Source organism: Daphnia carinata, chromosome 1, assembly GCF_022539665.2.
Source record: "Daphnia carinata strain CSIRO-1 chromosome 1, CSIRO_AGI_Dcar_HiC_V3, whole genome shotgun sequence".
NCBI classification, from domain to species: Eukaryota; Metazoa; Arthropoda; class Branchiopoda; order Diplostraca; family Daphniidae; genus Daphnia; species Daphnia carinata.
In genome coordinates, this window is record NC_081331.1 from 5710560 (window position 1) to 5735517 (window position 24958).

A 24958-nucleotide genomic window follows, 5' to 3' on the forward strand; every position below is an offset into this window, starting at 1 on the left:
ATTTTCAGTCTGATGCAATCCAGTTTGTATTGGTGACCTCTTTCAATCAATAAGGCCAAAATGTGGAACAAAAATGAATGTATTGGTACAGGCTAAAAAAGAGAGCGCATTGATTCCAATTCGACGCGTACAACAACAATGTCCGGTTCTGGACGCTGATCGACTTACATGGCATACAGCGGCATTCGTCACATTCACAACAAAACAACGACTCCTTGTACAAACTTGCGCGTGAGATTGGGAAAAAAAAAACATTTAAAAAAAAGAATGTCACAATCGCATACATTAAAGAAAAGAACACGTACAGCAAGAACATCAAAAATTTTATATGTAGGCTATCAGCCGACAGAACTACTATGTAATGTTAGTGCCTCGTGTAAGGAGAAGGTGCGTGTTAAAAATGATAGACGTATCCAAAAAGATTACGATGTGTGTCGATCTCAAAACTCAAAAAAAAAAAAAGAGGAAAACAAACAAAAACAAATGCAGAAAGCACTGGCACTTGAATAACCTTAATTATTTAATAGTTTTGTGAATTATTTTCTTTTTTTTGTGTGCGTGTTGTTTTCAGAATCCCCAAACAACAGCACTGCAAATCGGATTGACAACAAACTCAATTCTTCTTCATGGCAGGAAAACGGTAACACAATGTAGGAATCACACATTAGAAATCCATCAGACGAGAACTATCTCTGTCAGTCACAATGCAGTCAGGATGAGCTCATGATTATCCGCGTGCGGGAAGCCGGCCGAACGACAACGCAAATCGGGCTGCGATTGATAGCAGTAGGCTAAACGAGATACCGAACGACGACGACGTAAAGGCACCTGTGCCTGGCCCGGCGGAAGTGCGCCCAGCGATGAATGCAGAATGTTGGCCAAACGGATTTGCGGATTGTCGTTCAGTCTCTTCTTTCTCAGACGAGCCATTTTGGCTTGCTCCTCCAGCTGCAGCCAGCATGTGCGTCCCGCTTTGACGGTGTCGCAGCGCTGAACGGGGTTGACCCAATAGCAGTCATCATCGCTATGATAACTTAGGGTATAGCGATCGTTTAAACGGTCGTGAAGGCGTCGATTGTTCCTCAATCGAATGGTGCATCTCTTCTCCAGCGAAGGAAGATGGCGAGACGGCGCTTGATCGGAATGGTTGAAGTAATATTTCGACGGTGGTGGTGGTGAAGGATGGACATGATAGATGGGCGGTGGAGGTGATGATGTGGGTGATGGTGATGGTGGAATTGCACTGGTGCGATATTTGGTAGTTCTGCCGGCAAATCCTCAGACAAGCGGCGTTTTACGTCTCATGCTGGCCAAACTCAAAATGAAGGCCACCAACAGGACGGAAATGGCCGCAATCAACACCCACATGATGGACTGGTAGGGCTGAGTTGGATCTGTAATCAAATGAGAACCTTTTCAATTCAATCTGCATATGCACAAGAGATTTAAAATGAAATTACCGCCACGGAATCGGCTGTCGAATGGGGGCCTGTTGGTAGGATTGGCAACGTCTTCTTCTCCACGTGCAGCTCGTTCCAATGACGGTAAAAACTCGTTCCAGAATTCCACTTTGTGTCGTGGGTAAGGTACACGAGCCAATTGTTCGCGGATTTCGTAGTTTTTCAGCTCATCTTTAGTTGACGGTTCCCATTTGAATCCAAATTGTGAAGGTGTGGGGTCTCTGTAATATCACGACATTAATCGCATAAAAATTGCTGTTCGTAAAAGACGTCGTGATCCCTTTCAAACTTACCCTAACGTAGCGAATTCGAGCCAAGCACGTTTCATCAAGTCACTGACGGCCTCGTCCTGTCTGCTGAAACCTACGCCAATCTCTTGACGGTAGACGGTGGGACCGAACAAGTACAGCAATTCTGAGCCGTGCGGAGCACCTGAAACGAAGCAATTCCTTTTTAATAACAGAAGAAACCAGACACCAATCAATCAGATAGATCAAAACGCACCTGTTGTATTGAGAACGTTGTTGAACGGATCGGAGGTAGCGTAAGCATAACGGTAGATGTAAGTCGGGACGTTGTTTCGGACCAGACCGGTGACGAAATGATCGTGCGGAGCCTTGTAGTATGCTTCCGAGTAGAATTGGAGCAACTGCTGCAACATGCCGGCCTTATCTTTGTCAGCAACTTTGTCGAAATAGTGGTAACGGATCGTGCGATAGACAGCTTGCCATGCGGTACGAAAACCGTAAAAGTCAACGGCTCGCGGGATCGAAGCTGTCCGAACCAAATGCACTAGATCGTCGTAAGTTCGACGGGCCAAATTGCGAATCATGCCTGAGCAAACGAATCAAAACACATTTTCAATTTGCAACTCATTCAAGTCTAGTCTTTTTTTGTACAACAGTTTCACTTACTCAACATGCCAGCGCCTTCGCTTTCTGCCACGCCGGTCATGACACGCATTTTCTTATCGAAATCGCCTTTCTGCAGAGTTGCTTGCGGATTTTTGCCGAAAAAGGCTGACTCCATCGGCACGAAACTGTCGACAACGGGGCCAAACAGTTCAGTGGTGTTCAGATCTTTCTGATGGCGAGAAAAGGCTTGAAGAATATCGGGCACTTCACGCTCTCGCAGACAGTGAAGTAAATGTTCGTCGACACGATGAGATCGACATCCAAGTAAATAGGCAACAGCTTGAGCGGCATCTTTCGGATAGTGCGAAATGGCCCATGGTGCGAAAAGCGACCCAGACATGACTATGACTCGTTCAAACAATCCTATTATTGCCGTAATTTTTTTTTTTTTTATGAAAAGGAATAAACAAAAACAAAGGTTAACATTGCCGATGGCGAAAAGGAAATTAGAAACAATACCTTTCGAGGTTGGTGAAACCATGTGCATGGAAACGCTAGCCGCTCCCGATCCGTGACCCATAAGTGTGACGTGAGTCGGATCTCCGCCAAATTTTCCAATGTTGTTTTGCACCCAACGAAGGGCCATGTGCTGGTCCCAAAGGCCCAAGTTACCGGGTGCTTCCGGGGTCTCCAATGATAAAAAGCCTTGAATTTTTTTTTTAAACAAAAACTTTCGTCATTCAGCTGTTTGTTTGTTTTTTTTCCAGTTAACACAGATTTTCAACAAACGATTATCAACAGTTGTTTTGTTTTTTTTCAAACATACCGAAAATGTTCAATCGATAGTGAACGGAGACAATAACAAGTCCTTCGGCAGCAAGATCCTCTGCTGGGTATTTTCCTGGATTGCCTTGAGTGAACATTTCACCTTCCAGAAACACAATAACCGGATAGGTCTTGAAGTCCACTGGTAGCTGTTTTGGAAACAAATGAAGAAAAAAAATTAAAAGATTTGTTTCAATATTCTTGGAATTGTAAAGGCAGAACAGTTTCTTTAAAAAAAAAAAAAATATATTGAATGGAAGTTGGTTTAAAAATGAAAAGAAAATGACGCCATCATTGCAAACACAAAAAAACCATTGAAGAGTGAAAATCAGCCCAGAGGCAACAGTGAAAACGTTGGATTTCCCCAGTCCCGATTTGGGGAAGCAAAATGGCAAAACGAGCATCAAACACGAAGAAAAGTTTGAAAAAGAAAAAAAAAATTATTACAGATGAAAAGGAAAACAAGGGAGAGTTTATGGGGTTTTGCACGATGACGTCAAGTTGTCACGACATTCGTGAAATTGGCTGAAACGGTTGCTGTCAACGCGCCAACTCCAATCGATAAGAAAGAAGTAAACGAAAAAACAGCAGCAAAAAAGGAAAAAACCAATGAATAATGAAAAATAAATCTTACCTCTGGAACCCAAACGTTCACGAAAAGACAATCTTCTGACGTTTTCAATCGATCCATGTCAGGTTGTGGGCACGCTGGCCCAAATTGGGTGGCGATGATGGCCTTGTTTGATGGCTGAATTTCTTCGGGCATCTGGAATTTTCCGAAAAATCAAACAACACACCATGAATTTTAAACAATTAAAATTCTTTTTTCACGGGGAAATCCATTACGTTGCATAATATGCAAAGAAGAATCGCCCATCGCTGTTTCGCGCAGATGTTATCGACGGATTTTTACCGCGACTCTTCCCCTTGGATTTAGATTTCCTTGTTTACGGTTTTCCCGAACGAATTTGGAAATTTTTTTCATCGTGGCAAGGCCCCACCTTTTCTTTCACCTTGAACCAGTCAGCTCATATAAGGAACGGCCGTTTCTAGGTTACGATCGAATACTAAAAAACGCTTGCTTCATTAATGCATTCCCATACGCGCTGGCCGTTTCCAAAAAGACCTATCGCCTCTTGGTTTCAATGCAAGCTCCCACCATGTTGTGACTGCAACAATCTCGCCTCCTCTCAACGACTACTCGTTACAAAATAAACTTTCTCTTTGACATAGTAACGCGTCGTGTTATGTTTTTACATGTTTTGGTTTTTATAATGGACGTAAATTGGCTAAAAAAGAATTCGTACAACAACGAAAAAAGTGTGTGTGGGGGGGGGGACGTAATGATTAATGAATAATTTCCAACAAAATGCGCAGCAAAAAAAAACTAGCGCCAACAAGAGAAATTTCGTTTCGGCGCCGTCTCAGGTGCCCCCCCCCCCCCCGAAACAATCAGGGCCAAATGATTACGGCGTTGGGTTTATGTAGTGTTTGCAGAGAGAGACGCCATGGATATTGGGATGAGGGACAAATGTGCCCCCCTCCATTCAAAACTCGTTCCTACACTCGAGAAAAGTAGAACGCGGAGAGAACGAAAAGACACTTAAAAAAAGATGTCGATTTCTATGACCCATTAGCGCACAGACGTTTGATTGACCCGACCAACCCTCTATCCGTATGGACGACAAGGGACTAGACTTTAGACTAATGGAAACCCCCCCTAAAGTACATGGACCCATAAATCCTTTTTTTTTCCTAATCAGGTGGTTTCAATCTTCTAAAACCAAAAAAAATCCCTTTTTTTCTCAAATTTGTTCCGCAGGGAAGAAAAGGACGTCTGATTATATACCCCGTACTCTCGGACAAGGTCGACGACCCAATATCTAGTAGTCCTTGAGCCATTCAGGTAAGAAACCAACAGCAATAAAAAAAAGAGTAGATAATCGGCATCCACGGTTAATTAAAGTGCTTTAGACATTATATGTAGGTGGACTGTTATCTCTCTCACTGTGTCTACGCGCGCAAGTAGCATTGAATCTAGCCCTTAGGGTATCATGAGCAATTGACGAAGACACGAAATGTTGATGTGATGCAATAAGTTTACCCGGAAACGGAGTGGTCCTACAGGCGGCTGAGCATAAGGAATGCCGAGGAAGGCGACAACGGTGGAACGCTTATTCGAAGGTTTTTTTACCTAAAAAAAAAAAAAAAAAAATATGTGAGTCATCTTTTGGAAAAAACAATAACATCATGCGCCGGCCATCCGTTGTTAGCTTTCTGGCCAGCGGATGAATCGTGTCTTGTTATAGAAGCACTTGAGGAAATGAAAGATCATCAAAGAAGAATGCAGTGGTTAACGTTTCGCTTCATGCCACGTCTACCTGCACAGTTAGATACAAAAAAAACAAAAAAAAAACAACAACACGAAATTGTGAACCGCCAATGGTCAGACCTCAAGAGAGTGGCAATCGTGGAATATATATACACACCCAAAACCGCGATAATAAGAAGCGCAATCGCAATGTGTTTTCAACATTTAATCATTTCTGTTTTTCGGCTGCTCCATATACATTTGGAAAACAATGTGAGTTTCCTTCCGTCCTTTCTTTTCGACAAACTATTCAACATATAAATTTTTTTTTTCAAAAGACTGGCAAGTACTGAAAAAAGCGGAAATACTAAATGAAATTCAATTCTTTTTTTTCGAAAAAGGCTTTTAGATAGCTCGATGTATAAAAGGTGGGTACTTTATTTTTCCTCCCCCTCTTTCCCTATTTTCTCGTTATCAATTTCACCTTATTCTTTCTCCTATATACTTCACTCTCATTGAGTTAAAAAAAAAAAAAAAAAAAAAAAAATAACAAAAACTTTCAAAAAGGCTTGGTCGACTAGCTTTCGTTTCATCGGCTCGATGGCCTGCGGACTGAAATTCACTGGCGCCGGGCACTGCTCCAAATCGAGTCGATTGGAAATATAAAAATGATTAGAAAGTGAACGCTGCAACCGAAAAACCAACCAACTACACCGTTCGACTTCCGCATATGCCGTGCAGCAGACGGGTCAACCGGCAGAGCTCCGGCTGGAACGGGTAACTCTTGTCTGAAGGACCAAGAGATGACCTGAATGTTTTCTTAGCCCCCGCTGGCAACGTGTTATTACCCTCAAACAGAGCTGTATATCTCTGCGCACATGAAGAGAAAAAGAAACGAGGATAGAAAAAAAAAAAAAAAGGAAAAAGAAGAACTTAACAAAAAAAGGCGACAAGTATACAGGAAAAAAAAAGAAGAAATATAAGAAGAAACTTACACCGCGTATCTCGCCCTGGGGTAGGACGACGCTCGGATCCTGAGCCAAGCTAGCACTCATCCAGAAGAGGAGGCCGGCCATCCAGAAATGCATCCATCGGCCCATGGTGGCCAGATTTTCTCTTTTTGCCTAAAAGACTTACTCTTTTCGACGTTCAGTTGAAGACACACCGAGGAAACTTTCAGTTTTTGATTCTCTCTTTTCCGACCCCTTTCTCTGTCTGATGCGATCCCCGGGTTTATAATTGGCAAATACGTTGCCCTTCTTCTTGGTTTCTAAACAGTTTTTGTTTTTCAAGTTCGAAGATTAGCCGTTGGCAGGGATACACGTACGTGCACGGATGTCGCTTTAACAGTCGGGATGAGTAAACAAAGAGTTTGGTTCGTTGAACTTGGGCAGACGTGCACGGGGGTTGATTGCGAGGTGAGCGAACTGGGACACTTGTCTTCTTGCTCCCCACAAAATTCAATTGCAGATTGATATCACCAGGTGTAAGCAAAACAAGTAAAAAAAACTGTTCAATAAAATCACGTCCAGAAAAAAAAAATAGCGGCTTAAAAGTTTTTTTTTTTTTGTTTTATATTGTTAAGGCACGGAAGGTGTCGCACCTGTGCAGCACCTCGTCTTTTAGTCGACTGAATAGCACTCGCCAGTTGGCGGCCTTCTATATGCGTGTACATTCCGTCCAAAAAAACCTCCACTCCACTCCACTCCACTCCCTCCCCCCTTCCCCAGCCCCCCCCCCTCTTGCTGGTTCTCTTTCTTCTGTGTCGCTCTGTACCACAAGCCTGCAGAGAGTCAGGGACATGCACACACAAAACAAAAAAAAAAACCACGCTAGCGGTTGCGACAAGGTTGCGAGCGTTATTCGTGATATTCTTTCGTTCGGAATACCCTTCTCCCGTTGTTGTCTTTAACATTTTTACATCGTGTTCCGTGGCACTATAAGATTCGTTATGTTCTATCTTCGCATTCAAAAGACCTATTTTTGCAACTCGCTATTCGGCGAAGGGACATGTCAAAACGGCGAAGAAAAAAATTGGACCGGACGTCTTTGTTTGGTCAAAATGCAAATTCAAAAAGTATAGTAACTAAATCTCAAAAAAAAAAAAAAAAATTCTATATGACAATTCTGATTGTGTTGGTTTTTGGCGTTTCACGTATAGCGGAACTGGCGTTGTAGGCTACCGCCGTCTGGGCTGCACGGCGCCAATGTATGGATGTTTTCCACTTTTTTTTTTTGTTCGTTTGTTGCAACCTTCTTTTTTCTCCCCTCCCCCCACACCTTTGTGATCTCATTAGGACATACCACATCCTCTGACAGTGCACTGTCCGTACTTAGCATATTCTCTGTTTTTTTAGTCATTTGAATCGACGGGTGTCAATTTCCGTTGCGGCCTCCGCCTGCGGAACTCGTTTGGCTGGTTCTTTTTAAACTTTCAACGATCGGGTCCAGCATTTGGCCACACGTTACGTAGATGTATGTACCTTCGGGACACGGAGTGCCCGGAGTCAGGGATGGATTTTTCGTATCTCTTATTTTTTATTCAGCATAACCACCTGAAGAACCAACCCTTCAGGTATAAGCTGGAGATCAACAGCCTCGAGCGCAAGTTGTTTAATTGAACCGTAAAAACAACTTTTGCTGCTGGCCAAAGGGTGGACGCAAACAGTTACCTATACATTGCAAACGTTAAAATTGCGGAACAATTTATCTTGGCAGCAAAAGGCTCATTTCCAGGGTTTAGTAGCCCGTACACAAGGTCTTTCTTCTTCAAACACAATGGTCACAGGAAATTCGAAGAAAAATATTCAGGAGGTAGGATGACCATCAAGACTATTTTGCGCTGTGCCCACTTGCGAGTTTTTTAACGATAAATTTAAAAGAAACACATGGCCGACCTTCGCGATGATCAGCTCTGTGTAAACAATTGAACATTGCCTAGTCACATCCACCCGCCACAATACGTTACGTCAATTTCGCGCATCGCTTGTTGTCTAACACAATAACGTGTAACATTAACTTTTTCTGGTAACAGCGCATTTAGTTTCAATGTCAAAATATCAATCAGCGCTTTGCAATTCACCGTTGATCACGAAATCCATTGTCAAACGCGAATGCCACGTGTAAATGAAAGGCTCGTTTAAGGAAACTAAAGCAAGTTCAAAAACGCAATGTTCAACATTTACATGTGCATTCGGAATAAGTGGCCTCGGAAAACTCGTATCCAACAAACGACCCCGACAGACCTTTTATGTAACATGGAAGTAAAATGCAATGGAAAGTTTTTCGTCGATTGGAAAATTACAAGAAAAGAATTCTAAACAATAAATCGACAGGTTTCCTTTAGATAATTCGTTTTTTTTTATGAACAAAGTGGAAAACAACTCGATTCACCGTTTCACCATGCATGATTTTACAGAACCATCGCAATTACATGGGTTTCCTGAAGTTACAAACGAATACCTAAGGCTAATCTGTTGAAACAAAACCGCAAGGAAAAAAGAGGACATTGTTCTTGCGCAACGTTCGTAATTCTACCTGACGTAACCCTGATGACTGTCAGCCAGAATAAAGTGCTGAAGAGGAACCCAAAAAACGAATCTCGTGTTTTTTTCTGAAATTGTCACGTCCGATTTAGTAGCCAATGTGCCAAAAAAAATTGCATTGACGACATACCGGATGTCTCAGGCCGTGCCCGTGCAAATTTGCTGTGACATAAACGGTAAAGGGACGCCCTCACAATAGCAATTGCATATCAGACTACAATCGTGCAACTTCCTGAACGCGGTAAGCCGCCAAACAAGTTCCTCGTCACGCAGAAAAAGGCAACGCGCAGCCACCGGTTGCTAATTTTCCAAGTCTTTGAGAATTGTTGCAGTGAAATGCCTCGAGAGACTTGCTTCCCTTTTTATTTATTTTTCCCACAAGTCTTTTGTTAATGTAGTAGCCAAGGTCGTACTGAGATTATCCCGACGCGCATTTTCGTTCCACCTCCATACTTATAATCAGTAGGGCCAAATCCCAGTCAAGGTAGGTGCAAAAAAGTACATTAGCCTCCGGGGAGCGAAGACCTTCCAAAGTGTATGCCTCTTCATCACGATTCAACGACTATTGCGTATTTTTTTTTTTTCGTTTTCCTTATGCCATATTCACTACAAGTTAGCTGAAATAATTTCACATACCTGACGTGTCTCTTAAAAGAGAGATACTTTGGCGTTTAAGATGATTGTAGCGAGGTCGTTCTTGCCTCGCGGTTAACTTTCCTTTTGGTTGACGGAGGGAGTTTTTTCACTTTTTTTTGGTCACAATGTATTGTCACATCACTGGGCTATTGCTTGTTTTTAGATGGATTGATCCGAATTGTCAACCCGAGCAATTGGATGGCTGACGATTTCATTGGCGCCATTTTGTGCCGCAGGTGTTGACGAGTCAGGGATACGATTTCTATTATTTTTCATCGATTACGTGATTAAGTTTTACAACTGATGATAGATTTATGTAATCTTCTCAGTTTCAGCCGGAAGTCGGACATGACTGCAGCACAGCCGCAGCACATTTGTCGATCTAATCTCGTTTCCTGGTTCCAAGGCTGTTGCAGGAAACCTATTTGGTTCCTGTGTGGCACCGACATATCACTATAAATAATGAGCTATCAAGTAATGCGAACGGGAATGCAATTTAAATGTTTCGTGGCATTGATGATTCAGGTTTTATGACAGGAGATTGAAACAACCACGTTATTGGAAAGAAATCCAAAAATTGCAAGCAACTGTAGAACACTCGGTAGGCGGAGAGTCAAATATAGCAGTCTGCTGCATATTGATGCTACCAACCCCACCTAGCGACAAAATGTTTAGCGTGTGTTGATATTTGACAAGTGATAGGGTACATGGCGGCTTATTGGCAGTCTTCGTCAACTTGGAAATAAATAAAAGTTTTACGTTTTTCATCTGAAAGTGTACCGATTCGTAGTTGGAGAGGATGATTTAAGCTGAAAGAACTTTTACTTATATATCGCGTTCAAATCCGAATATACACAGGAAAATGTCTTCCAAAAAGTAAGTATCTTACACCAGTAATTTTCTGTAGTATTAAACATTCATGCTTAACTTTTTCTATCAAAATGTACATGGTAACAAAGAACAGCACACAATTTTTTGCAAAAAAATTTACCATATTCTTTTCTACTCCTTTTTTTTTTAGCGAATTAAAGAAGCTGTCCGAGGAGAGTTTAACTAGACAACCAGAAGAAGTCTTTGACATTATATGCAAATTAGGAGAAGGGTAACATAATATCAATCAATGTTCTGCTTGTTTTTATTATATGTGTGTGTTATTTTTATACTTGAAATTCTCATAGGTCATATGGCAGTGTTTACAAAGCCCTGCACAAAGAATCCGGGCAAGTATTGGCAATCAAACAGGTTCCTGTGGACACAGACCTGCAAGAAATCATAAAAGAAATCTCTATTATGCAACAATGTGACTCTCCATATGTAGTAAAATATTATGGGTCATATTTCAAAAATACAGACCTTTGGGTAAGCTCATAAAATCTAATGAATCAGTTGAAATCAAGATTTATAAAAATGTCTTGCCCATAGATTGTAATGGAATATTGTGGTGCTGGCTCAGTTTCTGACATCATGAGATTAAGAAAGAAAACTCTGTCAGAAGTTGAAATTGCCACAGTTTTGTTGGACACCCTTCGTGGCCTAGAGTACTTACATTTGAGAAGGAAAATTCATAGAGACATCAAAGCTGGAAACATTCTCCTGAATTCAGAAGGGCATGCCAAACTAGCAGACTTTGGGGTAGCTGGCCAATTAACAGTGAGTTTCATTCATGATATATGCATAACTTATGGGCATGTTAAATAAGAATTTTTTTTTTTACATACTTATAGGATACTATGGCCAAACGAAACACCGTGATTGGAACGCCTTTCTGGATGGCGCCCGAAGTGATCCAAGAAATAGGTTACGATTGCGTGGCTGATATTTGGAGCTTAGGTAGGATAGATCATTTTCATTTTCATTCGTGAATTCTTAATTAATGACATGATTTCTTCTTTTTTAGGAATAACGGCTTTGGAGATGGCTGAAGGAAAACCGCCTTATGGAGATATTCATCCGATGCGCGCAATATTTATGATCCCAACTAAGCCCCCGCCGTCTTTCCGAGAGCCAGATCAGTGGTCTCCCGAATTTATAGACTTCGTCTCCAGGTACTCTATCAAAAATATTAAAATTAGATTTTTTTTTTGTCTGCCCACAATTCTTTATAAGGAGTCATTTGTCTGGATTTTGCGGGTTTCCCTTGAATAATTTTCACGTAATTGGGATGTCATGACTGGTATAAAATATGCATTGAGTAATTTCGCTGTAGGCTGATTGAAGAACGAGAAACCACGCAAAATTTGTAATGCTAATCATTTAATAACCGGTTTACTTTAGGGGAAAGTAGCAATATCGGCACTCCGCCCAACATTGCGTTCGTTAATGAGATTAAACTGTGCTATTTTGTTTTTCCCCACTTTGTAGGTGCCTTGTCAAAAATCCAGACGAACGCGCTACTGCTACCGAACTCTTACAACACGAATTCATAGGAATGGCCCAACCGGCTGCCATTCTTAGTCAAATGATAGCTGAAGCCAAAGAAATTCGAGAAAATATGGTCTACAGACTGAGCGGCAGAAACTTGGTCGAGTCGGTGAGTGAATTGACCACAAGGCTTCTGTTCCCATATTATAAAACCCCCCCCCTATCGGTTACATAGGATGACGATGAACCCGACAGTGGAACCATGATCAACGCTTCTGCCAATGATAGAACGTTGGTGCCCTCGCAAGACTTCGACGACGGAACAATGATTGGAAGTCGAACCAGCGAGGGTACCATGATTGAACATTGCACGGGAACCCTAGTACCTCACGGCCGAAGCGGTCGAACAATGACTGATGATGATGACTTGACCGACAACTTAGGCACCATGGTCATTAATACTGATGAAGAAGAGGATGCCGATTCAACCATGAAAAGTAAATAGTACATCTGTAATGTCTTATCATATGATTAATAATTGATGATGTTTGCGCTCATGTAGGGCATCAAACTTCAGATGGTCAGACAAATAAGAGCAAGTATCGTCCGTTGTTTCTCGATCATTTCGAAAAGAAAGATGCTGAGAAACTCTCAGCCGACGGTGCGCCTCCCGCCCAAGTGTCTCCGGCGTCAACCGTGGCCCAACCCATTCCCATGACCCCGGAAGAACAGAAACGTTTTGAGAGCAACCTACAGCGTCAGCTGAATCAAATTTCAGCGGGTAATGGAAACACGCTTTGACTCACCACTCTCTTTCGTGCTTTTATAATACGATGGGCGGAAATTAATTTTTTTTTATTTTTTTTTACTACCATCTCGATTGGCACAGGCTCGACGGTTGGCGTGATAGCACGAACAGTAATGTCGGCACCCAGTCAAGAACCGGCTCCAGTAGCTGTTATCCCGCCATCAATTCCTGGCGCCAATGTTCATGCGGAGAATCCCGTTAAAATGCAACGGCCTTTCATGGATGGAGATTTTGAATTCGTAAGTTGCGTATTGCATTCATCCTTTTTCACTCCATCGTTCGTCTGATAAAAAGGAGAATCTCGATAGAAACAAGGGGAGGAAGAGGAGCTAGAAAGCTATGTTTATTCTTGTTTTCTTTTTTGTCTTCAAGCAGTTCAAAAGAAATAGCTTCGTGAGCAATCTGAACAATCACCCCTCTCCTCATTCTTGACACCGGATACCTCCTTCAGCTGTGCTATTGCCACAGCGCACATTCCTGGCTCCCCATTTTTTTTTTTTTTTTTTTCAGTTTGTTTCTGGTCTGTTTCATTCCCAGTTGTAGCAAGTTTTGAAGTGCTCGTAGGGGATATCGGAGATGCGTTTGAAGAGAAGTGATATCCATTTTTCCGTTTGAGCAATTTTCTTGGATTGCACACACGACGAACAATACCTGACAAATGTAGAAACTTGTACCTCTGCGTTGGCGAGCTCTTCTCGAATTTTGAAGAGTGTGAAAGAGGATATCCATTCTCTTGTGTCTCCTTGTTGAAGATCGCTTTTGAAAACCAGTTTTTTTTTTTTACAGACCCCTGAATTATATAGCACTCCCAAGTATAGGGCTGTTGTCGATAGCAGCTAGGGTGGGAAAATAATGTCACGCTAACCTCCTTATTAGAGCTGAACCAAGAAATTGAGAGTGGCCAAAGGTATCGCTGTAAACGAAATGGGAGCATGGCGTTCCCATACAGCTGGGGGCATTTCTGATGAAGTTGAAATTCTTATCTAATCAGATCGTCATTTCATTCCTTAAAACAATGCATTGATGATTACAGCTCAAGTTCCTGAGTTTTGAAGAATTGCAGCAGAGAATGTCCAACCTGGACTCGGAGATGGAACGAGAGATTTATGACTTACGACGTCGTTACCAGGCCAAACGCCAACCTATTCAGGATGCCATCGATCAGAAAAAGAAGCGCCAACAAAACTTTTGAATCCGGACGTCTCGTCATCATCACCGGGCCAACGACCGTTCTCTCACTTGTAATCTTGTAATGCGCGTTGTCTCGTGACGAAGTATTTCGTTCTGACCGATCGCCCGCCCAAAACTTACGGACGAGAATGGACGAAAAACAAAAGACACACACAAAAACTTGGCCCCTAATTAGGGCACAAGTTCCAAACAGTAACGAGTCATTGTCGAATGCCTTTGTGTTTGAACGGTGTGTAGTACGTCTTTCCGTCTGTAAGTCCTTGTCATAACGTGCAATTTTTTTTTTTTGTCCTTTTCCTAAAGTACCATCTCATTGACGATCGTGACTTCTGAAACGAAATGAAGGGAATTTTCATTATATAATTGCGAATTCCTTATTATAGGTGCCATCGATTTCTTGTTTTTCAATTTCGTTTGAAAATTGCCACGGTAAGCCATGCTTAACAACAGGTCTCAATCACAGATCTTTTCTCTGCTGTCTCCACTATTTTTTTCATTTGTAATGTTATGATTTAAGTAGCGATTAAATTACATGTGAAAATGATACACAAGTGTATTATATTTATTAACGATTCTCATCTCGTCACAAACGGAATGACTTTACCAAACTGTTTTAGGTTAAAAAGGGCGAATAATTTTTAGTTGAGAGATTATTACTGTTTGTCCAAAACGACGTAGAAAGGGCCACACATCGCATTATTTCTTTGTTTTGTTTTTTTTTTGTTTTTAAAAGAGGCTCCTATATGACTAGACACAAGATATTCAGATTTCATGATAATGATTACTCCTCCCCTTTTTTTTTTTCTGTCAACGACTGTAAATCGGATAAGCGGATACATATATATATAAACATGGTACGGCTTCGTCCACCAGCCGTATCGTGTTGAATCTGAAGTTTTCAATATTTAAACTCCAAAATTATTGATTTTGTTTTGTTTTGTTGTTGTCCTTTTTGTTTTCACACTTGCGTGACGTGATTGCTGGGGTAGTAGGATCTCCGTTTGGCTTCCCTTTCAGCTTTGGATGCACGGGACCTGTCGAAGCTCACGGAACGTTCTAATAAAAATAAAAAAACAAAAGGGACATTTTTAAAAAATCAAGATACGAACTGTTGATTATTTGGGACGGAAAGAAAAAAAAAAGTTGGGTCATGAGAACTAGGAAAGTTTCAACAACAAAAAAAAAAAAAACGATGACAAGGAAGAATAATCTGTAACACAAATGGCCAAACCAAAGTTGGATCACTGAAGCGAGCCTTTTTTATTATTGACTTCTTTTTATGTACTTTTTTGGTCCCCTAATTTCATTTTTAAGAAAACGGTTTGTTCTTTGTGAAATAAAAAAAAAAAAAAGAGGAGCCGCATCTTCGTCATACTAACCTCGATAGGGAACCGGGACGGGAGGACTCTGTACTGCGGGTGGCGGAGTTGAAGACGTCACCTGAGCCGGAACGGCGTTATAGTTTCCTAGGCTCTGAGGTTCGGCTGTTAATACTGCACTATTATTCAGCCCATTGTCTGAATGATCTGAAGTACTGCCGCCGGTCCCTGTCAATTTCACTTCGTGGTCAACCATCACTGCACACGCCAATCCAATCAAAGTTGCACATATCAGGAAAAAAAAAAAAGAAGAAGAAGAAAACACATAAATATGAAATACATAAAAAGAAAAAGGAAGGGACATGCAAATACGAGTGTGCATTGAAAAAAAAGGGACTGTTAAATTTTTAATATTGATGCGGTTTCATCGTTTCGCGTTTCCCTTTTTCCTCGTTTATAGTATCTTTACTGCGACACCCCCGAAAGAGAACGTGACGCACAAGCTTTGCATTTCAAACGTCTCAAATGACCCGTTTCTTAAAATCAGCAATCATAAAATACAAAAAAAAAAAATTGCATTTTTTACATCTCAATTCACGTATCTTGTCGCATGTGAAACGTACAACACTTTAACGTCGATTTTATCCGAAAGTGCCAAAACAAAATTCTTTTTTTGTCTTGCAAAAAAGCAAACTCGATTTTTATGTATTTTGACTAGCCCAAAGTTTATTACGCAATTCTTTTTCGAAACCAAAATATTTTACGATTTCCCAGTTTTTTTTTCTTAGAAAATGGATACCATTGTCCTGCCAACATTTTAAGACAATTTGCAAAACAAAAAAGGAAATGCTTGGCGTGACTGAACTGTTGGAATGTTCCTCCCTTTAAAAAAAAAAACCGCTCATTTGCAACGTTGGCTATTAGCAACGTGACCGTTCGACAGCACGACGTTTTCTAGTCACGGACAGTTAGACACGTGATGGAGTGTACAAGTAGAAGAGGAGAACACAAATAAAAAATCGAAAACAATTCACTTGTCCTAAGAGGCTTTCCCGAACGTGTGCCCAACGTGCAAAGCTGGTGATTTCTAGATTTCAAACGACAATCAACCGGTAAGAGTGGCCATTGTTTAGCATTTCGGAGGACTGTGACAGGCCGACAGTTCAGCAGAAGAAACCCACCGAGAGGGCAAAAAAAAAAAAAAAAAACTCACGTGATACAGAAGATGAACGATTCAGCTGACTTTGATAGAGAAGCACTCTGTAGCACTAAAACGTGATAAAACTGATCTGATATCCTAAAGATTTTTTACGATGGTTTGATTGAGAAAAAAAAAAATCCTTGTTTTGGCTTTGTTTTTTTCGGGGGGGGGGGGGCGATTCTGCACATTAGCCAAGTTATTATAACCCATTAAAAGCGAAGAGAGGGGCGCAAATGCTTTTGCATTTTAGCGTTGAAAAGAAAAAGGAGGTACTTACGAGAGAATCGATTGGTTGGCTTATTGTTTTCCCTGGCTGCCAGACTCCGATCGCGATAAACCGATTGGACTGGAGCAGGTCGTTGTTGTTGTTGCGGCTGTTGTTGCTGAGCAACGGACACGGACGATGACGTGAAAGTTTCAGTCCTTCCTCGCTGGTCCATTAACAAAGTCTGGCGGCGTCCAATGGTTTCTTTGACGCAACACTAAGACGTGACAGATCGTTATTGACACTGACTGACGGCATGAACAGGTAAAACGAAAGAAGTAGAGACAAACCTGTAAATCGTCAAACCATCCGTTGAGATCCATAGACGTCTTGAGCAGAAGTCGGCCCTCTTTGGCTAGCGTTAAGCACACAATAGCTGTCCCCCTCTTGTCCAGCCATTGGACGGCAATCACCTCGGCCAAGTTCACCTGTTGGAAAAGACGAAAATGTCACCAAACAGGTTCCTCCAAAAAGCACATCCTTCGACTAACAAAAGAATTTTTCTTTTCTTTTCTCTTTGACAGTAAAAATTCCCAAGCCTTGTCTTTTCTTCTCCCCCCTTATTCCTATGTGTTCCTCCCCCCCCCCTTTATTTTGTGTGTACCTTTGGATGAGTAGCACATACAGCGATGACTATAGAAGAACAATAATAGTTAACTTGAATTGGAATCACAAAAAAAAAAAGAGGGGGAGAGAATGCGGAGGTCATTCCGGACGCCCTTAAAGCAAACACTCATTTCCCTCCCTTTTTCTTTTGCATCCGGAGGGTTGTTTTACGCTATATACAGCCTAAAACATGTTACGTGCTTGTAGGGAAAAAAAAAAATAAATAAAAGGTGAACCAAAAATATCGTCATGGTAACGTATTCAAACGTCATCAAGAGATATTGGGAAAACATGTTCCCCTTACATAAATTAAAATAAATGACAGAGAGGGGGGCTACATAAGCATATTCACACACCAATTTTAGTCTCTCATGTGTGTAATGGAGGATTTCACATAACGTGGAGCCGTCACTGAAGTCGTTCGCTCTTCTTTGAACTGTTTACGACACGCGCCGGACCTCTTGACGATGCTCCCCCCCCCCCTTTCCTTTTCAAAAACAAACTCTCCTCACATCCCAAATGGAATATATAATTCAGTTTGTTACACATACACACGAGTCGTTAAAAAGAAAACATAACAAGGAAGGTTCTTTTCGCGCTGATCGGTCTACAAATCCAAAGTTCAAGGCAGCTAGTGAATATACATACGTTATGTATACGAGTTCACTAACGATCTGTTTTGTTTTTTTTTTTTGTTTCTCTACACGCGTGTCCATTTTCGGCAATACAAGCGATAGCAACTCGAGCGCATAGATATTCAAATTTTACCCTTTTTTTTCATCTTCTTCTGTCTGCCCACTTTTTTTTTTTGTGTGTGTTTTTTTCGGGGGTTTCAATTACTCAAAAAAAAAAAAAAAAAAAAAGGGCCACTCTTACTTTTTTTTTTTTTTTTTTCGAGTGGTCCGCTAATGTATTCCTAGTTCTTTTCTCTTATGTATAAATAAAATGTATATGTAATTTATTTTTTTTTTTTTTTAGTACTGTTCCGTGCATACCTTGAACAAGAAGTTGCCCATTTGAGTCAAACTTGCTTCGGAGCCTTTCTTGAAACAGTGCAAGTAGTTTCGGGTCAGGATACAAAAGCGTTCTAGGAAAAAAAACAAAAGACAGAGTAGAACGATTATTCAAATGATGAACGACGAAACATGTATTTTTGGACAACACTGTATTTTAAATACGCAAAATAGTTTACCGTGGTAGCGGGAGAAAATGCGATCGCGCATGACCCATAGAAGTCCCTTGCGCACCATCGAAGATTCCTGTTAAAAAAAAAAAAAAAAAAAAATTTTAATCAATTAAAAGAGCTACGGAAGATGCACGTCCCATAAATAACATGTTTAAAAAAAAAAACGGTTTGATATGGTAAATATTACGAACACGAGAGAGAGAGTCAAGGGCGCCCATTTCTTTTCAGAGATGATGGCCCTTTTTGAAACGAGCGCCACTGAGCCAGGTCGCGATTAAGTTCAGCACCGGTTTGATCCCGACCGGTTTAGCATTATGTCCCTATTGTTGTGTATGCGTTTTGCTTTGATAATTTACCACCGTTCGCAGCGTACACCAAATAGGAACTAATAAGCGGGTAACCACAGATATCAATTTAAAAAGGTAAAAATCTTGTTTTCTACCTCTCTCTCTTTTGACTATAATTTTCTTGCAGGCTTTTAGGTTAAAAAGCATCTATAAAAAGCACGAAAAAAAAAAAGAAAGAAAGAAAACAGCAAGAGATTTCAGGAAAGTGGTAGGGGGCACTTCTTCGCGCGGCCGCAATTAATGAGCGTGTGGCTCTCTTCGTGCGCTCCTTTTCCAGCAATCTGATATAATGTGTAGACGTTCGTTTAACAACGACGTGGAAAAGCCAACGATCGATGGCTGATTGTCGTCCATCTTTTTCCCAAACAAGGGCGTGTTTCTTCATGCTCCACGTCACCCGATGCATTCGCAAAACCAAAAGTACACACAAGATGCGTTCACGAGTGAAAGTCCTATTAATGTTTGTCTGCGTGTGGAGTATTTTATAATACACGCAACCACAAAATAAGAGATTCAAAGCCTCACCGTATCGCCCGTTTTTTAGTGATCCTCGAGTTTGGAAAGAAAAAAAAAATGAAAGTTGGGAACAAGCGAATCGAAAAAAAAAAATCCTTTCGCGTGATATGCCCAACGTGATCCGACATTTGAAAAGAATATTAAAAAAAAAAAAAAAAAAAAAAAAAAGCCTTTTCAACAGGATATGTGTGCGTATACAACAGGATAATAATAATCATCTATCGCCGGAGATTGTGCACGGTTGACGTGAAACGAGCGTGACTTTGAGAGACTTGACACGAAATTGGACAGAATGAAATCCACTTCATCTTGGCGAGATGTTCACACTCACTGGTAGATCAAAACTCCTCCTCTTTAAAAACACAAAAGAAAAAGAAAAGATTTTTTTTTTTTTGCTTTTTGTGTTGGCCCTTTCGTGAAAATGGGAAGGGACGTAACAGTTCATCATCTCTAGTGCGTGTGGTGCGATTAGCCAATCAACAAACCTCTGAATGCGTGCAGACGCCAACAGTCGCGCTATCTTTTTCATAATCATTAACACATCTTTTTTTTTTTTTTTTTCTTTTTTCCCCACTCTACTGGTAGGGGAAAAAATCCTCCGCAGGGGCCTCCATGTTGCGCAATTACGCCAGTCTACGAGAAGAATAAATCTTCATTTTCAGCTCGACGTAGTATATAGAGAGGGTGTAAAAAAAAAAGGCGAGTTGGATGTTCAAAATAAAATATAAAAAAAAAAAAAAAAACTACACCCTAAAAATATCCCGCAGTTAGCGAGGGCTGGAACCTGAGCCTTTTTACTCCTCTACAGGATTTATTTTTGCTGCTCAATGCCCCCTAAGAGGTATTGTTGTTTGATTGTAGCATTTCAGGGTTTGTAAATCGTGGGGGCTAGGGGGGTACCAGATCAGAAAGAGAAAACCGGAAAAGTGTGGCTTTCCCCCGTGCGCTTCACGTGAAAAATAACGAAGCAGAAATTCCTTTTTTCTAATGAAAAAAAAAAAAATGTGAAAACAATTGGAGAACAAAAAAAAAATGAAATCCTGGAAGCTGCTTAGATGGAAATTTTCTTTTGGAATCCGCTATCGCGGTGTGTGCGCTTTATAATAACGCAAACCGCAACACAAACAATTGGGAGAGTTCCAAATCGACCAGCATTGAAACCGTGTCGAATGTTTCCCTTTTTTTTTTTAAACTCGGTAAAGAATAAAATAATTCTTTTTTATAAATGTGATCAACACGGAGAGCTAGCCAATTGTCTTGCATTTCTCTTGCGCTGTGCTTTTTTTTTTTTTTTTTCAGTAAGGTCAATGTTATTATGACGGCCATAATTCTCGCTCTCTCCCAAGTTTGGTGTTTTGAATAATTCAGTGCGGGAATAAAGAGAGACTTTACACGAAACGATACGCAACACGAAGGAAAAAGGCTGGAAATCGATTGGAACATGCCTCATAAAGCTCTTAAATCGAATCCTTCAACTTTCAAACAAAAAAAAATAAAATAAAATAAGGAGAACGAGAATGAAAGCGAACAGCGGGTGGGTCGACGATGTATATATCTTTCACTACGGAATGCTTCTTTTTTTTTTCAACTCTCCCAAGGTTAGAAACCCTCTTCTTTTATTTTTGTTTTCAAAAACAAAAAAAAAATGATAAGACCTTATATGGTGAGGCTGATAAAGTAGCGGCTGGAACTGACGCTGCGCGCGCGCTGGTTTTTTTTTTAAAAGTATGTCCCTCTTTGCTTTTTCCAGTTCAAATAATCAAATAAAAAATAGTGGGGGGGGGGATGCCCATTGAAACAATCATCATCGACGGTGTGCATTTGTATAGTTTCCATAGTCACGGGCATGGCCGTAGTGCGTCCATAAATATTAGAGTGCGCCAATTGGCTTTGCACGCGGCTCTTATGCGTGCAAGTCTACATATCGACGTCACTAGTGTTTCCGCGTCCATGGCAACTACGGGCCACACAGACGACATAACAAAAAGGAAAGAGCAATAAAAGAAAATAAGAAGAGAAAAAAAAAAAGGGAGAAAATTATATTTTTGTAGGTTTCCGTCGTTGTTGTCGTCGACCCTCTCAAATGCCACCCCGTGGGTTTTACGTTTCCCAACAAAATCCATTGGCTTTAACCGACATTTTCTTCTTGTTTTGGGCACACCGTAAAGCATTGGCCTTTTCCAGGAGAAACATTAAAATCTTTTTTTTTTTTTTTTTTGATTTCATAACATCGCAGCCACGTTTGCATTTTGCGGTAGGTCGTGAGTGAGAGGACAGTCCTCTCGCCACCATTAAAGCCTTTTGTTGTGGCTGATTCACGCTGCTCGGGGTAGATAATCGATTCAAACATTTCAGCGCTCTGTTCACTGTGTAACCGGTAGAAAACAAAATGAAGAACGGGCGGGACCGTGAGTTTAAAAAATAAAACACCCAACACCTGGGCTCTCTCTCTCCCCATACACAACCCTCTAAAAATAAAAATAGAGAGCGTATCAGTTTTCTTATTTCTATTTTGTTTTTAATGACGGGCGCAACCGGATCGAGACGTGCCAAACGTGCGACTTTCTTCCTCCAAGAAATCCTTTTGTTCTTTCAAGATGAACGATGGGATACGACAACCCCCCTCCCCCACTTTCTTTATGAACTCGCCTACATGTGTACTACACTTAATAAATTCTTATCGCGTTCTAACGGTATGAAAAAAAATATATATACATTATTGCATGTGTTTGTGCTATACGTTGAGTAACCATCTGGCCTTACCCCATTTTTAAAACCCCCATTCCCTAAATTGGGGTTTGTTTCAGGGGGTAGGTAACGAAGAGCCCCCTACACCATCCAAAAAAAAAAAAAAAAAAAAAAAAAAAAGAAAAAGGGCAGAGTAAAACATACCTCTGGTTTGGAGTTGATTTCACGGTGTTGGGGTTCGGTGGTGTTGGCTGTAGGCGACGGAAGGAAGGTCCACTCGGTTTTGACAGCATTCGGTCCCGTACTGGTGGGCACTGGAGCACCAGCAGCTGCGGGTTTCCGGCTCGCATGAACTTCCGCCGACGTTTTGCCAGTCGATCCGGCCGATGATGAAGATGACGATGGGAAACCACGTGCGTTTGTTGCTGATCCACGTCCGGAACCGTGTCGCACCATGGGCGCGTTAGCCGCTTGGCCCGGATGAGCGTGTTGTTGCGAGCTCATGCAGCCATCGGCGCCCATTTCCGGCTGGATCACATAACCCTGGATGATCTTGTAATCGTTCGATTGATTCTGATTGATGGCTTGATACAAATCCATGACTGGATGAATCAATCCAGTCTGATCTCCAGTTTTCACGTTAGCCACCACTCCGCTGTCCCGTTCAGCCGTCGAATGGGCCGAAGATCCGTCTGGATTTCCGTATTCGGACCTGTCTTGAATCTGTAAGTCAACGACGTTCGTGGCTGGAGGTAAGGCGGTGGCCGTCAGATCGATCGGTTGGTGCTGAGCTGCTAACGCAGCCCGGACCGGAGTCGGGTGATGGATGCGGATGTAGTCCACACCTTTCGCCATGGTGCCTCCATTCTGATGGCGATTAGACGAGCTGTGATCACGACGTTCTCTCGTTCCGGCCAACGCAGCCGCGTTCAAGTTAGACACGCTCCTTTGTCGCAGTCTGGAACGCGAGACGGCTTTCAGTTCCCCATTGGCGTTGATCAACGTCTCCGGATCGACGTAGATGTTCTCTTTAACAGTGGGCACAGTGGGCACTTGCATGGGCAATTCGCTCGTAAAAGACCACGAATTACGAACAGATGAAGTGCCACCTCCAGCCGATGCGCTCTTGCCGCTCCTCTTCGTCTTACTGCTGTTGTTATTGCTGTGCCGTTCGGCCTCTTGTTGCTTCTGTCGCCGGAAGACGCCTCCCGGTGGTTGGACAACAGTGTCACTCGGTCCGTTGTTATTCAACAACATGTTGATTTTTATATTCTATTTATCAATTCGTAATGTAACGAGTGTGTTTTTCCAGTTCGCTAACTCCGGAAGGACACACACACTTGAGAGATAAGGGGAGAAGATATCAAGTGGGGAATATACGTTTGAAAGGGGAGGGGGAAAGAAATGAAATAAAAAAAAATAGCAAGTATACCTTGGGTTTTCTTTCTGATGGGCATGTGCCGAAATATCTTTCATGTGTCACTCACTTCTCGGATAATTGTGTGTGTGTGTGTGTGTTTTGAAAACGAGTACGAAAAAAGAGAAAGAAAACAAATCCCAACAGTCGACTGAACATTGACGAGTTCCAAAAGGGAAGAACAAAAAAATTGGGAGAATAAAAGAAAATTGAATAAACAAGGCGGATGTTTGACAAGAGCAAAAAAAAAAAGAAAAAAAGATGGTGGGTCTTGAAAACCAGTCACACACTGAGGATAAGATTACACACACACATATGGACGACACTGGCCTCACAATACGAAATGTTTGTCCTTGTTCTGGTGCAGCAGCAGCAACACTTTGAGATGACTTGAACGAATATGTCCACGATGGAATTCAGGAGAAATAAAGGGGGCGTTTTTCTGTCACAAAAAGAACACTGTCAGCCACCTGTTGGGTGTAGCAAAACGTCCACCCCAAAAAACGAAAATGTTTTCGTATATATATATTCATAAATCAATTCGATTTGTCAATAGATAACTTGACAAACGCAACAATTTTCGACGTGTACGACGAAAACAGATTCACTTTGGAAAATGAAATCGAAACTTTTAGAACAACGTAGAACTACAGACAAACGAGGTCCGTACTGGACCAGCGTCAGGCTGCGACTGAGCACTCGGGGCGCACTGAACTTTGCTTTTGGGCTCTGCCAACTTCCAAGTAAAAGTCCCTCCCACTCCGTCCCGTAAGGCTCCCCATTTTCTTTTTCTATCCGCTTGTGTCGCATGTGTAGTATCCACAGTGAAAGAACGGCATTGACGGGGGGGGGGGGGGGGGGGGACGAAGGAAAAAATAAAATAAAAAGGGAAATCAACAAAGATTTTTGTTTGAGTCATTCTCGAAAATACTATTACACAGGAGACTGAATGAAACCTACGCAAAACACCCGCACAAGATTCGTGTTTTTTACGATCTATTACATCAGGTATTTGTTGGCCGTTTGGCCAACGCAATAAGTCGTCTGCATTTGCATAATATTCTGCGCACAGCATAGCTAAACAGTTTTAGGTTCTATAAAAGAGAGACTAGCGTGCGCGGTGCCAAATCTATTCGAACGTTTTGCAACCATCAAAGGGTCTTGAAGAGATAGCTGATCTATCGTGTTGAATGCGTTCCCATCACTGACTTTTTAAGAAAAGTAGGCTAATCACTAAATCGTATTCAACAATGTTTTTTTGTTTTGTTTTTTTTTCTTTCTCAGAATTGAATGAGCTCCTGGTGCAGTAGGTAAAAGAGGCGGAGGAGGTTTGGCCAGTGTAGGCGAAATGCGCCAAGGTTTGCGGTAGCTAATCTTCACTTTCGCTATTCTTTAAATAAAAACATTTTTTTACTTTCCACA

The 24958-nt window shown here is 41.5% G+C and overlaps 3 protein-coding genes across 4 annotated transcripts; 1 reads left to right on the top strand and 2 right to left on the bottom strand.

Moving 5' to 3' along the window:
• Positions 1 to 63: 63 nt before the first annotated feature.
• LOC130691473 (cholinesterase-like) lies at positions 64 to 10195 on the bottom strand. 2 transcript variants are annotated; one of them, XM_059497165.1, is made up of 10 exons: positions 9632 to 10195; positions 5244 to 5333; positions 3774 to 3905; positions 3141 to 3288; positions 2834 to 3019; positions 2375 to 2737; positions 1965 to 2294; positions 1754 to 1892; positions 1461 to 1681; positions 64 to 1394 (listed from the first exon to the last, which is right to left on the bottom strand). In XM_059497165.1, the coding sequence occupies exons 3-10, from the start codon at positions 3903 to 3905 to the stop codon at positions 1279 to 1281; spliced, it is 1635 nt and encodes a 544-aa protein (XP_059353148.1). In that variant the 5' UTR covers positions 5244 to 5333; positions 9632 to 10195; the 3' UTR covers positions 64 to 1278. The 2 variants fall into 2 exon arrangements, with proteins under 2 accessions (XP_059353148.1, XP_057370411.1); XM_057514428.2 differs by lacking the exon at positions 9632 to 10195 and adding an exon at positions 6446 to 6995.
• A 124-nt stretch (positions 10196 to 10319) lies between these two features.
• Positions 10320 to 14486, top strand: LOC130691475 (serine/threonine-protein kinase 3-like). Its single transcript, XM_057514429.2, has 11 exons — positions 10320 to 10507; positions 10653 to 10733; positions 10810 to 10990; positions 11054 to 11281; positions 11356 to 11461; positions 11529 to 11676; positions 11993 to 12161; positions 12228 to 12489; positions 12555 to 12773; positions 12882 to 13039; positions 13834 to 14486. The coding sequence occupies exons 1-11, from the start codon at positions 10494 to 10496 to the stop codon at positions 13990 to 13992; spliced, it is 1725 nt and encodes a 574-aa protein (XP_057370412.1). The 5' UTR covers positions 10320 to 10493; the 3' UTR covers positions 13993 to 14486.
• Positions 14487 to 14626: 140 nt separating this feature from the next.
• Positions 14627 to 24186, bottom strand: LOC130691450 (uncharacterized). Its single transcript, XM_057514400.2, has 7 exons — positions 22324 to 24186; positions 18575 to 18641; positions 18378 to 18469; positions 17067 to 17204; positions 16789 to 16993; positions 15371 to 15568; positions 14627 to 15047 (listed from the first exon to the last, which is right to left on the bottom strand). Exons 1-7 carry the CDS (start codon positions 23374 to 23376, stop codon positions 14950 to 14952), a joined length of 1851 nt encoding a protein of 616 aa, XP_057370383.1. The 5' UTR covers positions 23377 to 24186; the 3' UTR covers positions 14627 to 14949.
• Between the last annotated feature and the right edge of the window lie 772 nt (positions 24187 to 24958).